This window comes from Papaver somniferum, chromosome 3 (assembly GCF_003573695.1).
Source record: "Papaver somniferum cultivar HN1 chromosome 3, ASM357369v1, whole genome shotgun sequence".
In the NCBI taxonomy this organism is placed as follows: Eukaryota; Viridiplantae; Streptophyta; class Magnoliopsida; order Ranunculales; family Papaveraceae; genus Papaver; species Papaver somniferum.
In genome coordinates this window covers 145,636,465-145,651,639 of record NC_039360.1, presented here as the reverse complement: position 1 = coordinate 145,651,639, position 15,175 = coordinate 145,636,465, and the positions used below count along the sequence as shown (strand labels likewise).

The 15,175-nt window shown below is 36.6% G+C and overlaps 3 protein-coding genes across 3 annotated transcripts; 2 read left to right on the top strand and 1 right to left on the bottom strand.

Moving 5' to 3' along the window:
* The first annotated feature begins 5,516 nt into the window (after positions 1-5,516).
* On the top strand, positions 5,517-11,253 carry LOC113357620 (B3 domain-containing protein Os11g0197600-like). The gene is made up of 6 exons (XM_026601061.1): positions 5,517-6,690; positions 7,365-7,698; positions 7,820-7,974; positions 9,216-9,507; positions 9,610-10,598; positions 10,741-11,253. Exons 1-5 carry the CDS (start codon positions 6,574-6,576, stop codon positions 9,615-9,617), a joined length of 906 nt encoding a protein of 301 aa, XP_026456846.1. The 5' UTR covers positions 5,517-6,573; the 3' UTR covers positions 9,618-10,598; positions 10,741-11,253.
* LOC113357622 lies at positions 10,606-11,303 on the top strand. The gene has a single exon (XM_026601063.1). It carries the CDS (start codon positions 10,743-10,745, stop codon positions 11,109-11,111), a length of 369 nt encoding a protein of 122 aa, XP_026456848.1. The 5' UTR covers positions 10,606-10,742; the 3' UTR covers positions 11,112-11,303.
* A 37-nt stretch (positions 11,304-11,340) lies between these two features.
* LOC113357621 (transmembrane protein 147-like) lies at positions 11,341-14,462 on the bottom strand. Its single transcript, XM_026601062.1, has 7 exons — positions 14,301-14,462; positions 13,993-14,062; positions 13,432-13,491; positions 13,074-13,188; positions 12,813-12,928; positions 11,982-12,106; positions 11,341-11,855 (listed from the first exon to the last, which is right to left on the bottom strand). Exons 1-7 carry the CDS (start codon positions 14,375-14,377, stop codon positions 11,732-11,734), a joined length of 687 nt encoding a protein of 228 aa, XP_026456847.1. The 5' UTR covers positions 14,378-14,462; the 3' UTR covers positions 11,341-11,731.
* Between the last annotated feature and the right edge of the window lie 713 nt (positions 14,463-15,175).

The following is a 15,175-nucleotide window of genomic DNA, read 5'->3' as shown; positions in this document are numbered from 1 at the left end:
TAATTGTTTGGTTCATCAAAGATAATTTGTTGTTGTTGGAAGCTCAACAAATGTTGACTATAGAAGCCTTTCCAATTCTATGACTGAGATGCTATGAATATGTCAGCTATTCAAATATCTTCATTTATTTTTACCAGTTCATCCTACTCTTTCATGTGACTACATGAGTGCTATTTCCCTCTCATCGGATCCCGTATATCACAACAAAAAGAAGCATTGAAATGTGGATTCTTATTTTCCTAGATAATTGGTTTAAATAAATCTTTGCAGGTGACCCATTTGCCTACACTTGATCAAGATGCATATCTTTACTAATAATCTTGCAGGTGTTTGGATTTTTAAAAAGAAAATTTTAGTTTATTTCCTCTAGCACGTCTACTTAAAGGGGTATTTGTTACAGACTTAACTATGTTTCTTTAAAGTGTATTTACAATAGTACATGTATATTGTCCGTCCATGTGTTACTCGGGTGGATTCTCATGTTTGAAAATTCGTGTGTGGTCCTGCTCATCCAATTTCTGTTATCTTCGATGGTATATTATGTTTGTAATAAATAGAGAGAAATGTTTCATTCGCAAGGATAAATCAATTCATCAATGAAAGGGAGGTTCATAGGTACTACTAGTATCATACCATAAGCGTTAAAGTAAAAACTAGAATTTTGGAATTAAGAACACAGAATACATATGACTCGGGAGGAAAAAAAACATGTTTGGGAAGTGGTCGAACATGGTCACTGTATCGTATACATGTTAAAATCAGTCAAAGTTTGAACTTTTTTTTTTTTGTATCAAATTGAAGTGGAAATTGAAAATGCGGGAGTACCAAAATACACCACCAACTTCTTCTTAGGCAACCTGTATGGATTAAATCCAAATAAAATTCCAAGAGTTACAATTTAATGAATCTCAATCAGGAATTATATCACGAGTTTATATCTCTTTCTCTCGCAATCAAAATGTGAAGGACATCGCGCCGGCTCGGTAACCCTAGCACAACTTTAATTCCCGTACGTGAACACATAAGGAAGAAGAAGGATAAGAGGAGTACACGTACTATTTATAATACCTTAATGGGATTTTGCCTGTTCGGATACGGTAACGAAAATAAATAAATTATAATACACATTACGTTTGAAGATGTATACAGTCAAAGTGTGTTGTGATTTCTAGGAATTACTCAATGATTGACGGAGATAACTTCTAAATTAAAATATCAACATAATAAGATGATTAATATTATCCTTAGCTCAAATGAATCAAACTTTGTGAAAAATGAGGTTCAGAGCACAAGTAATATTGATAATCATATCTTATTCAGGAATCAGTTGCTCAGAGATCTATACAAACTTTATAACATCATGAAATTTGAGTTGGTTCAACAATATGCGACACTTTGATTAAACATTGACAGATTACTGAAAAACTTCCTTTATCCAGAGTCAATTAACGAAATACCGGAATCCCAGATACACGATGAATACACTACAGAACAAATACAGTACATAATAGAAACAAAATTAACTGATACTTACAACATCTCAAGAAATAATTACATGATGGGGTGATGCCAAGATCTTGTTAGCAAGAAGTTAGGTGAGTAAGATACTCACAAGCCATCTTGGCGTGACAGTTTTCCCGTTTCATTTCTTCCTCCTTGTTGCGATCAAGAGATGGTAATACGTAACCATTAAGAGTAGTCGGTATAATCATTGCAGTCTTGCAAGAGTTTCTGACATGTCCAAAATTTCCACATTGGTAACAAACTTTACCATAGTCTGAAAACTTCGAGGACTTATCCTTACTCAAGATCAATGCAGGGTGTTCCAAGAACTTAAAAGGTTTTTCAAAATATAGAAAGAGATCTTCGTTTACAGACCCCTTTTTGTTGCATTCCTTAAATAGAATGTTTAAAAGTCTGTTAAGACAACGTAGCTTATTACTTTTAACATGACGTTTCTTGTTTTTTACCTTTGCATATGATTCTTTATTTTTTTTCATATAGATTTTTAGCCATTTTCATATAACACTTTTAGACTTTAATCTTGAGGTTATAATGTGATCAAATATGGCTAGATGTGTTTTAAGAGAGTTGTTCAAATGTTGATTATCTCATAGAAATAATTTTGATGCATCTGAAAATATTCGACTGGATAAGCACGTGTACTTACTTCCAGTTTGTGAGTTATTCTTGTCTTGGTACGTATACTGGGTATGTGTACCCTTAAAACAAAAACAGTTCAGGAGTCAACAGATCTTTGTGGTTACCAAAGTCATTGTCGAACTATAGCTTCGTCCGTACGTGTACTGAATACATGTACTGCGGCTCCGGAGCTAAAACAGTTATGCTAGTACTGAACTGATATGTGTAATGTCTTGTATCCAAATTTACAGTAGTTTTATATCTCTCCAATAATCAATTTGAAACATTCTCGAATCCAGGCTATTTTCAAAAGATTAACTTGCATCATGATTTAGGTCATAAGAAACAAATTATTCTTAACCACATTCATCAAATTTTGAACAAATATTCTTAAGCTTAGTCATTCATATTTTGAGAATAATTAACAAGATAAACTTGACCCGAAATTTCTATTGTGCTTGTTAAAGTCCACTTATTCATGCGACTTAGTATCATATATGGAAAGGTGAAAACTTGAGTAATAGGTTGGTTCAGTCTTCACTTACCTTTTGTCGATGAAGTTCTCCACAATGTCTTCAGTTGATCTTCGCCTTCAAACGGTAGAACGCAGTGATGTCCGGTACTTAACTACACACTTATATCGTAATCCGAGACTTGACTAAATGTAGACTAGAAATCAAGATATAGTTTTGATAAACCAAATTTGACAACAAGCTTGAGATAGCAACGCTTGTGAGATCGACCGAGCAATGCTCTAACAGATATTATCAACCGTAATAATGATTCTCCTAAATCTACTTCAAGAATCAACGAAAAAAAGACGAACAAATAAACATTAATTAGGTTTGTTGATTCTCTCATATACTCATCTTTATTCACAAAAAAAGATACACATGTACTTTAATATTTGTATACATGGAAGAAACCACATTACAATTAGCTTTCTTCGGTGTTCTAAAACTCGGACTGGACCCACCGGTGAACTAACAAACCAGTCAAAATCTAGGTTGCGTTAATAGTTTCCCAGGAATTACTATAAAAACTGTGTTAGAAATGCTGATGATTTAAAAAGTTTGGGTGGACCGATTTCAAATATTATCATCATTACACGACCTAATAAGTCAGGTGGACCGAGTCATATCAGCAGTTTGGACAGGAAATGGTAAGCCCTAACCGTGGGAAGGATTGGATGGGATCTGGGTTGCACATACGCGGACACAGACATGAACAAATTCTCAAAAACTAGGACGCAGACACGCCATGATATTAGTGATATTTCCCACTAAAATGTACATATTATGAATGTAATATCTCAACAACGCTGACGAATTATTGATAAATAACAAATTTATATAAGGATAAATATATACTAATAAAACAATATACATATAAAAAATTCGGAGATTTTTGGTAGACATTTATATTAATTTAGTGAATGATATAAGCATGGGACACAATTACAAAACCATTATCACAGGGGGGTCTTGGAATCAGAAGAAGCAAAGAACATAATCAAGCATTGTTGATGAAACGAGTTTGGCAATTACAACAACCCAATTCCTCAGTCTGGTCATCAATCTCCACTCCAAAATACTTCAAACCCAATCAAAATCACTTACCTTTCCCAAAACCTCAATCATCAGCCAGTCCATTGTGGAAAAGTTTAGCTAACATATCTACTGTTTTGCAGGGTTTAGTGTTCTCACAGGTTCAAGATGGCAAGAACAGAATGATCAATCAAAACTGGATCCCAAACTCAGAACCTTCATCAATTCCAAACCAATACCACAACCTTCCTCCAGATACCCCGGTTAGCTACTTCATTGAACCAACATCCAATACCTGGAACCACAACCTCATCTTCTCAAAATTTCAAATACCCATAGCCCAAAAGATCATCAGCATTCACCTCCCCAAGCAACCAAAGGCGGATCAACTAATCTGGCCATACTCCAAAACTGGCAGTTACACATCAAAAACAGGCTACAGCAAATTCACATCCCAAACAACCAATCCCCCGACAAACCAAAACCATAATCAACAAGCTGTGGACTACAACTCCATCTGGAAACTAAGTTGTCCACCGAAAATCAGACTTTTCTTGTGGAAGGTCACTCATCAAGGATTACCAACATTCCAAAGACTCCATCGGTTTCACATAACTCCATCACCTACATGCCCAACATGCAACAACCAGGAAGAATCGACACAACACCTAATTTTTGAATGCAACAACTCAGCAGAAACATGGCAATTAATATTCAATCATCTCGCAGTCTCGGCGGCGACTACCAATACTCATCAACAACAACAACTTCATGCAGGAACACATCAGGCACTACCACAACAACGGCAACACCAACAAAGGCACCAAACTACACTTACAACACATGCCCAACCAACATACACCAAATTCTAGACAAAGCTTACTCAGAACAAGACAGAGTATTATTCGGCTTCACAGCATGGCATATATGGCTTGCAAGAAATGCAAAGGTATACAAACGGCAACAACAACAACCAGTGCAAACATTCCAAATTATAATTGTGACGTATGAAGAGTATCAAAGAGCACAGAAATACGTAGCACCCTTCATGGCGAACGGACCAACAATCACCAAAGTACAAAGGCAAATAACAACTACTTCAACAATCTACATATGATGGAATCCACCGGAAATAAATTGGATCAAGGTAAATACAGACGGCGCATCCAAAGGTAACCCAGGACCGGCAGGGGCAGGAATCATATGCAGAAACAGTGACGGGAATCTACTCAAGGCAATGGCGTCACCACTCGGGATAACAACTTCAATCCAGGCGGAAACATGGGGTTTACTACTGGCGACAAGGATAGCTACTCAAAACCAATGGCAGAGAATATGGTTTGAAGTTGATTCACAAGCACTGCTACATCTAATACAAAAACAGGAACCAACACCATGGTACCTAAACAATATGCTAGCAGAAATCAACTCGCTCCTAGGTGAAATTCCGTACTACAAAATCACACACACTTGGAGAGAAGCAAACCAGGCTTCTGATGGACTCGCAAACAAAGCAGTATCCAACCAAACACAGAGCACGGCAGCGACAACAACAAACAACTGGGAATTCACATGCCCATCCTTCATCCAAGACATTGTTTTTAATGATAGGATTGGAACTAAATATCCTAGAAATGTAACCTCAAGTTTCTTCTCTTAAATAAAAATGGTAACCTTTCAAAAAAAAAAAAAAAACATGTGATGTCACCCATATGTCTATCCTGAAAATGCGTGCGTCCAAATATCGGAAGCAATCTGACGCGGACACGTGATCATTTTAGGGGCGTCCCTGCTACCCAAGATGGGATGGGAATTGGGATGGCCTACTGGAGTGAGTTAGTGTAGACTGTAGAGTGTACTGTAATTTGGAGCGAGTGAAACAATGGAACCGACGGAAAGAGCTGGTCTAAAAACCATGTAACCGACGGAAAGAGCTGGTCTATTTAAGTGGAGAGAATTGCTCGGCGATGGGACGTCACATAGCCGTAGATGGGGACTAAAGAAAGAAAATTCCAGGCATCTCTAGACTTGTTAACTCAGCAACCTGACATCTCTATTTATTGCTTGGTATCAAGGTTGTTGGGGGAGATGAAATGATGTGTTGGATGTTGATACTAGAAATTGTTCAGGAGCTAGAGTGGTGGGCGAGCGTACGAGCCATTTCGTGATTTTAGTTGCAGCTGATGGTGGGAGAATAGCTTTTATTCGTTCAGGTATCCAGCGTTGATGTACGTGAATCGATGAGATTATAGACTGTCTGTCTATGGTGTATGAAGGTACGTATTGCTGTCTATCGATGAGATTGTACATTAAGTGTTCGACAAATTCATCCAAAGACGAAGAGACGTGCGAGTTATGACAAGTTTTTGTAATCTCTACCCATAAAATGGACTTGGGTTTGCCACCTCAGATATTAAGTGCATGTTAGAGGCACGTGACACCCTCAAATGTGGAAATGGAAAAAATAGTTGAATTGGTTAGTACTGGAAAACTTCTGATTGTTGCTATAAATTTCATTCCATTTCAGTATTAAAGGGTCCGCAACTGATATACTTCTTCCAAGCATCTCTTTGTCCTGACTCGTTTTTGATTTCACTCTGAAAAGCAACACAGAATCATTCAATTCAATGCAGTCTATCAAGGAAGTTGAAATAGTATTTGGTAAAAAAATTTAATGGTTTAGGTGGTTGTGTTAAGGTTTTAATTGAGCCCCATAGTCCGTACTTCTTTTAGTCCTCCACGATTGGCTATCATATTTTTTTTTAGAGCATAGAGAACAGAGCAAGTAGAGAGATAGAGAGGTTAGAGAAGAAGCCATTTTTCTTTTGTCTTGAAAGGAAAGTGGTGGAAGTGTTTCTTCCTGATTTTGTTAGCAACTGAAGATATGGTGAGGCCAAGAAGGTCTGAGATGGGATCATCTTTACATTCAGCATCACTAACTAATGTTCGTCCTGTTGAGTTCTTCAAGATTTTTCTCTCTCCCAAGAGCTTTTACAAAATGGTAAACCGCATATCATATCTTTCTCTTACATTATTATTTCTTATAGACAAGGATTTCTATGCTAGAGATCTCATTTAACTAGTTTTAGGCTTTAGCTTTTAATTGTTTTTTTTTATTAACCATGTTAGGAATGTTCAGTGATGTATCTATGTGTAGTGTTTCCAGGATCACCTTCACTTTGTCTGTGAGTGGCAAATCTTGCTCTAGAGACAAGTAGATAACAGTTCTTTTTCCCGTTCATACCTGAGTAGGTTCTTTTGTAGTATATCCTTTACTCTTTCCCTTGAGCAAATATGAAAAATGGAGAGAATCGAAGCTTCTATGTAGAGCAGTAGATTTTGTAGCTTAAAACCCGCTTCTTGTCTCTAATTGGTATTGATGAACATCTCTGTTTAGAAACCGATGATGAAAGTAAGTGAATGACCTTGTTTTATTACATTACATGAGAATTGAAACTCCGTTTTAGTTTGCACGTCATATGCACTCAGTCCAGTGATAGTTAAGTAGTTTGTTGTTTTTCCTTAAAAAAAATTATGAGTGAGCTAATTTACTGTATGAAGTTTCGGTATGATAGAGCTTTTGAATACAACTAGATAGTACTTACTTCTTTCAGTATGTGTGAATCTAAGTCAGAGTACTTTCTTAATGTGGCTTAAGGGATTCATGTTTTGCAGAAAGTCCGGGTGGAGTTCTTAGCTCAAATAACACGTGAAATTCCTGGAATATTTTCTTTATGCGGCCCAAGTGGAAAAGTTTGGAGAGTGCGTTTACTTAAGATGGACGATGGCTATTACTTTGAAGAAGGATGGCAAGACTTTGTGATTGATAATTACACGAGTAATGGAGATTTCTGTGTTTTTAAATATGTCGACAAGTTATGTTTCCTTGTGCAAATATTTGACGGAAACTCATGTGAAAAAGAATCTGCATTTCAAGCCAATTGCAGTCAACCATGCACAACTAATTTTTCTGCAAATTGTAAGGGTAAAAAGGCAGTGAAGAAGCAATGTAATTTTCCAACATTTCAAAGATCTTAATTTTTTTCTAAGTTTATCTTCTATCTGTTTTCATGGTTTATGTGTCGATTTCTATTAGCTTATCTTCATATGATTGAATCTGCTTGGTATAGCTGAGAGACTAGGAGGACGTTTTATATCCCAAAGACGTGACATTACGTACGAAGAAGAAATGATGGCGTTGGATGCAGCAGGGGAATTTGTTTCTAAAATGCCCTATACAATGATCACTATGCGAGTTTCCCATGTTTATACTGGATTTTGTTTGGTGAGTTTCTAGTTTCCTTGACTCCTTTCTTTGATCAGCAAAAGTATATATAGTGTAAATGATTAAAGAGTAAGTGTTAAATTGAATTTCTGGTGTCCTCCATTTTTTAACCAAGCATCTTTCGTAGACTTTTTAAGCACCTCTGTGCCCTCCCTCTTTAAGAATCAGGTAAGTCCGAAACTCTCTATAAGAAGTATTGCCAAATGAGTGTAGCCTTTGGACAGTGCAGTAGGAAGTTGTTGATAGTTCCAAGTTTTGCCTTACATATATAGCACCTTTAAACTGTCTTGTGGTATGGAATCATGCTGTAACAACCATATGAAGAAGCATACTTTTGTTGGTACATTATAATTCCAGACCACATCCTTGGAGAAATCACCATAACCATCACCCCATTTGATGTACCAGTAACTCACTGTTAAAATTCCACTTCCAGTCTTCCACTTCCGAGAGTCCTGACTGCTCACTAATGTTGACCAAACCCAAAAGTGAGATGAGCAAGGCAGCTTGTTCTATCTCAATGTAGTCCATTCCTAGCGTTGGATCATCCAAATTAATATGGTAGAATGACATACCTAATGAGCTTGTTTTCATGAATTATTGAGAAGGTTAGGAAATTATATCTCCGATGGCCCCTTACCTGCTCAATGAGCTTGCCAAAGTCAGATCCGATTCTATCACCCAAAGTGCAGTGAATCACTTCGTTAAATATCTCAACTCAAGAGCATATTTCTTCTCTTCTTATTTACTTTTCCACAAAACATTTCTCATCAAGCCATTTAGCATCTTGACGACTGATTTGGTCATAAAGGTGTATTTGATTAGCTAGAATACAGACGAAAGGTAGATGGCTAATATACCTAGAATACTTTTGTATCAACACAAGATCTTTCCTTTATGAAGTGAAGTTGATCAGCTGAATCTGATGAAAATATTAGAGTGTCAGTCTCAGGTAAGTGAATGTGATACTAGTATCCCGTTTATGATTAACGTGAAGCCCTTTAGACACCTCTAGTTTTGATATCACTCGACAGATACCTTCCGGTACAATTATGAATAAGAACAGCGACAAATGGTCCGCTGTCTCGGCCTTAGTACTTTTGAGCTTTCACAATGTGTAAAGGTATTAGTTATCCGGTAAAACATAATTAATTATGACTTTATTGGGGAGTCTAAATATATGATTATTATTGATTGCTGTCTTGTTTTCATCTTCAACATCGATTTATTTGTTGATGCAGCCATTGCCATCCTCATTCTGGAAGGTGTGTCTTCCTCATTGCAGTCAAGGTATGACTTTGAGGGATCCTCGTGGAAAAAGATGGGATGTAAGGTTTTACGTGAACCAAACTCGCCAGATTGCACAATTAACTGAAGGGTGGCGTAAGATTTCCTTCACGAACAACATTGAAGCTAGTGATGTTTGTATCTTGGAACTCGTAAAACCAAAGGAGTTCAAGTTGCATATTTTCAGGGTTGTAGAAGAGATCACACCATTGAGAAGGGAACGTGATATCAGAAACGGCACAGATTGTAAGTCATCTTAAAAGATTCCAAATAACCACTACTCTGAATTTGATGCATATCTATTGGTTGACAGTTTCTGTACCATAATACTCTCTTTCATTTTAACAGGTGATTAAGCTGGGAAGAAACCAAATCGTCATGAACTTCTGGTAAAAAGTCCACGATCCGACTTTATTATTATTTCTGTCAAGGCAGGATTTTTGTTGTTGTTTCAATTGGATGATGGATGACTGTATTATTATTACTCTCCTTTAGATTGCAGACCTTGAAAAACTTCTTTTCATGACTTAATAGACAATCTCATTTGAGGTTTAGTCTCGACAGTTAATACCATACTTACAGATGAGCTGTTTTTATTGAGCATTTCCAATCAGACAACTTCGTATTGCGGATATGCTACACAACTTGGAAAAGATGTGGTAACTCTTGCAATTTTAGTGAAGAGGCGTCTATGTAAAAGTTTTTGGTGTCTCTCCATTCTCCTATGAGATTAAGGTACCAGTAATTCTTCAAGTTAACATCGCCGGCAAGTAATTATTATTGAGTATGCATTCTATAAATACCAAATGGGCCAAAACTGAAGAACAACAGTAAACCTTTATCATCATAGTTCATCTTTCATAATTTATCATCCTATTCCTTTATACTATCCTGGAAATGAAAGGAGACTAATTGAGTTGGGTTATTGTTGTGAAACTTGTGACTTGTTACTTGAGGGTCTTGGTTGGGTTGGGTTACTTTTAATAATCAAGAACGACGAATAGATTAGACATGGAATAACTGAGATTTGATTGAACTAAAAGTAGCTAACCAGGTTCTAGTTTTGCCTATTTTTTCTGTACCAGAACCAACTTGTTAGGTCCCAGTTTTGCCTCATTCTTGTACCTGAAAACAAACAAAAACAAGTGCCTCATTTTTCCTGGCTTACATTTAAAGTTGTAAATTATTAATATGCAATCTCTTTGTCAACCAACCATCTTCATACCCAATCTTATCCAAGTGTAAATCCAGAACCATACAAAGTAAGATTTTCTTCCTCGCTTCTACTCTGAAGTTCCATACCACACGCCCGAAAATTCCTCAACATCTTCATCAAGGTGAGTTCAGGAATTTATACTGCCCTACATTCTTAATCCTACATTTTATATTTTTCTCAAAGTACTTTCTCCCATTGCTTATTTTCCATTCTTATAACTCTCTCTGTGTGTGTTTTTTCTTTCGGGCTTTCGGTTTTAGCAGAAATGGCAGCAACTTCCATAGCGATGTCATCTGCTACATTCACCAGTGCATCATCCGTTGTGACCGCTGGTCGCCAGGGAAGAAAGAGAAATGTGGTAAAAGTAGAAGGTTTGAATTCCTTTGGAGGGTTGAAAGCACACAACAGTGTAGCTTCTTTAGGGCTTCCAGTGTGCACTGAGAAGTCATTTGCAAATGTTGTGAGTTCCCTGAGAACTGGATCCAAGGGAAAAGGAGGAGCACTTTCTTCTACCTGCAATGCAGCAGCTGAAATATTTCAAATTTCTTCAGTTATGTGCGGTTTGACTCTAGTTGGTGTTGCGGTAGGATTCGTTCTTCTGCGAGTGGAAGCCTTTGTTGAAGAAGCTGAATAGAGAAAATTCAGAACACAAAAATGCTGTTTCTTATTATCATCACTGTTTTCTTCTTCTTCATGTTGTAATACTGCATTTATTTAATTTGCCTGTAAAAGGATGATTTTACGGTAATTGGTTGTATTCAATAACTTGAAATTTACTCCGGAGAGAACAATTATATATTTTCATAAAGCACCAAAGCTTGCTAAACCCGATTTCGTATTTTTAAAGCTTTATGACAATTAAATGTAGAAGCCCTGGAAATTGAGCACTAAATTCATTAACCAGACAACATTCAGTTATATTGTCGGAAAAATCGACAAACACCCTACACATATTGCCGCATCGAAATTCTAGGCAAGTTAAAAAATTATCAATAACTTTCATTAATCCTACTTTAATCTCTTCCATAAAATCTAAAAGAAGCAGAAACTACATATCCAAATTTGACAACATTTGATCTTGTCGCTGACAGACTTAACTCAGAATTCCTTAACTCTACAAATATTTGTCAAGATTAATCACGCAGAGTATCAGCTTTTGTAGCAAGACTGAAGTGGAAGAGATCTTTTTCAAGAAATAGTTGACCATTTTAACAGCTTTCAACAAACAAAAATTACCACAGCAATCTTAACCTCTCAGACTGAAGGTCTCTGACAGGCGGAAAAGAGTTGCCAACTGATAAAAGCCATCACCAACGATGTGAATAGTTCAAAGCTAACCACGTTTGGTAGTTGCCACCCCAAACCTCGCTTTAGATAACTGCACGAGTATCAGAAAATATATTATGATAAAGAAAAGCAACTGAAAGAGGATGTGAGGAAAAGATTTTGCAGAGCACTCTAAACGACACGAAATTTGAAATTAAGTTATGCAGAGTTTGAGGACCTTATGGTAGTTGGCATTGTTGCAAGGATAAATGCACACAAGTAAATGATGGGAATAAGAGTCCTTGGCTTATTCTTTCGGAGCCAAATCAAAGATCCCATTGCAGCAAGTGATACAGTCAACACCTGAATCCACATTAAAAATAGAGGTCACCACAAAAGTAGTCTTTATACTGAAGTAGAAGGTTTGAGCACATGTGAAGAACAAAACCAAGGAGTCTATGTGAAAGACATATCCGTTAGAATAGATGCAATCTAAAGTAGAAGAACCTGTGTTACAACGACACAAACACGGTGTTGGTGTCTTGTATCCAATATACGGTATTAACTATTTCGACACGACAACTTAAGAAACTAAAGTACGTGGACACGGTACACACAATATAAATATCATTGAATTCAGTAGTTTAACATGGATATATAACTACATAAGGTAGTGAATTTGCAAGATATATGCGTATAATATGCATGATTAATCCAAAAGGCATTACATAAACTTCACTGGAGAGAACAAGTCGGGATGAGAAGGGAGAAAGTTTAGAGCAAGATCAGTGGACAAACTTGGAACTAATATTTTGTTACTAAGTTCCCTAATATTAAGGTATTGATTTATCTTGACAGCTGTTGACATCTACTAATTTTGTCAAAGTTTTCTAACTGAGTTGTATCTTGAAGTATTGGAGTATTAATAGTGTGTCCGTGTAAATACGTATCGACAAGGCTAAATTTGTTTTAGGCGTGTCGTCGTAACATAGGGGTAAACATTTTTGAGTCTAGAAGCATCCTGGACAATGCTTCCGAGAAAAAATGGAATGCAGAGTCATTTTCATACCAAATTTGCATTTGATTCAAGACCTTGCAGAACGTATTCCCACGTGAACTCTAATCCTCTAGCACCAACCCAAAGAGGTGCGAGTCTGTGTAGGACAGAATCAGCAAAAGCCCATCCTAGAAACAAGAGGAGATTTTTTGTTTATTAAAGACCAAATAAGTGAGTAAGCAACTCAGAAAACTCAAGCAGTCTGGAGATAGGGTAGATACTGTTAAGAATGAAATTATTTTCCAAATGAAACTGATATAAAGGTTAACTCACCAAGTCCAACAGCTTGGAACTTATGGTGCTGAGAGATATTTCTATGAGTCAACTGCGTCAATGCAAAATATATCCCAGCGAAATCTACCAACCCGATTAAAGCTTTCAATAGTTCCTGAGGCAAAAAAGCAAACAAAGTGTTAGCAATACTAGAAGACTGTGCTAGCTATAGAAGAATCATCTTTGCTAGATCACCCATTGAGAACATGCTCACACTTCCACGGAGAATTTAAAAGCAAATCTCGTTTCTTAAATAGTTTTTCAAAGTCAACTAGAGTCCCCGAAAGAATAACGAACCCCAGCCCTCGTATAAAAAATAAGTAGTTCACTTCAAGCAATTATGATATAAGGGAAATACCTGATATGGGTCGAACATATCATTTTCAGGTACTTTTAGAAACGTCGCGAGACAAACAAGCTGCAATGACGAATGAGGAAAAACATGTTAGGAAATTTAAAGTCTAACTTACAAGAACTGAGTTAGACAGAACTGATTAACTAAATAAAAGTATCTAATCCTATTTCAATTTAAATTAACATGCATCGGGAATGATCAGGCGTACACAGTTTTCTCAATTCATATAATTACCTCTGGTCCGTCACTCTTTCCTTCATACCATACACAACTGGGGATATTTGATAGATAAACAAAGAGTGACAACTCAAAAGGTACTCAGAATTGGGTTCCAAGGACCAAGTAAGATGACCTAACTACTGTTTCAATAGCAACAATGCTTAAGGTCAATAGACATTTGTAGTACTACCAATCACTGCGTCAGAGTTCAAGTATTTATCCGTGACATCTATAAACCTACGTCTCAAAGAGTTGAATTCCAGCAAAGGAGCATATTGTTGAAGCTCATTAGACAAATTAGTACCACAAAATTCGCAAATAGAAAGATGACATTAAACTACTAACCTTTATTAAAGCAGTACCGAGATAAACAACAACAGCTTTGACAGAAGTACCAAGTGTATCATATTCCGATCTGCACTCATTCATATAACAATTAACAAAATCGGCAACATGAAGCTAAGATCCAAATTTTAAATTATCCGATTAGAACAAATAAAATCTCCGGCAGAGTTTCAATATGGTTTTCGATCGATTCATATGAAATTGATCATGATCGAACTATAGTTTTCGATAGATTTGAGAATCTGGATCAAGATTGAACGCGACGGAAAAGTCTGTAGAAAAACAAGGATGAAATACAGGTTACTTACAATGGTGTTGCTGAGTAGTAAACAGCGTGAGGACCAAATGTAAGTACTGCACAATTGAAGAAATGAAATACCGTCATCTTCTCTCTTTTCCCTTCTTCTTCTTCTTCTTCCCTCTTAACGAGCGAGTTCGATCTCTAATTCTTAACCAGACTCGAGAGTAGACATGGAAAATCTGATTAAATAACCCCTGATTAGTATTTTATTTACTGCAATACCACTAGTTTGTTTTATTGTGCGCATTGTTTGCCAATCCACCGATATTTGTAGCGCGTTTGGATGCACACTCAGAAATTACTTTTCGAAGGGAAATCCTAGACAAGCTAGCTTTGGGTTTGTTGCTAGAAGCTATGATGGTGGTTGTATTGGTGCTTCAGCAGGGGGCCGGGATTGCTACTAATTATCTTGCAGAGGTCATGGGTCTTACATGTGCTGGTGAACAGGTAGTAAGAAATCAAAAATGGAATGTATGTTTCCGTCTGGATTCTAATGTTGTGCTTGTCGCTTTTATGAAAGGTAAAATTCCTTGGATTGTTGAGAACAGATGGCAGAAGAAGATTAAGGAATCAATCATAAATATTACCTTTAGAAACTCTTTCAGGGAGATTAACTTCTCGGCTGACAAAATTACCAAAAAAGGGACTCATCTGGTTAGAGGAGAGATGTATGTTTATGATATGAAGCCATTTTTCCTAAGGGTGTTGGAGAATGAAAAGGTCATGTATTCTAGATTTGTCTAATTCCTTGAGTTCAAGTCATTTGTTTTCTTTTCTTTTTAGCTCATGAATACTGAGACTTTGGTCCCAGTTTTTTATATTCTTTTGTAACGTTTTTGATTAATAAAATATATGATTTAGCACAAAAAATAAGTTACTTTT

Excerpts from the sequence above, each read along its gene's own strand:
- LOC113357620 (XM_026601061.1), top strand. The coding sequence starts at position 6,574 with ATGGTGAGGCCAAGAAGGTCTGAGATGGGATCATCTTTACATTCAGCA. Across the intron at positions 7,699-7,819 it reads AAAGGCAGTGAAGAAGCAAT|CTGAGAGACTAGGAGGACGT; the intron begins GTAATTTTCCAA and ends TGCTTGGTATAG. Across the intron at positions 7,975-9,215 it reads TTTATACTGGATTTTGTTTG|CCATTGCCATCCTCATTCTG; the intron begins GTGAGTTTCTAG and ends TTGTTGATGCAG.
- LOC113357622 (XM_026601063.1), top strand. The coding sequence starts at position 10,743 with ATGGCAGCAACTTCCATAGCGATGTCATCTGCTACATTCACCAGTGCA.
- LOC113357621 (XM_026601062.1), bottom strand. The coding sequence starts at position 14,377 with ATGACGGTATTTCATTTCTTCAATTGTGCAGTACTTACATTTGGTCCT. Across the intron at positions 13,189-13,431 it reads ATATGTTCGACCCATATCAG|GAACTATTGAAAGCTTTAAT; the intron begins GTATTTCCCTTA and ends TTTTTGCCTCAG. Across the intron at positions 12,929-13,073 it reads GTTCCAAGCTGTTGGACTTG|GATGGGCTTTTGCTGATTCT; the intron begins GTGAGTTAACCT and ends TCTTGTTTCTAG.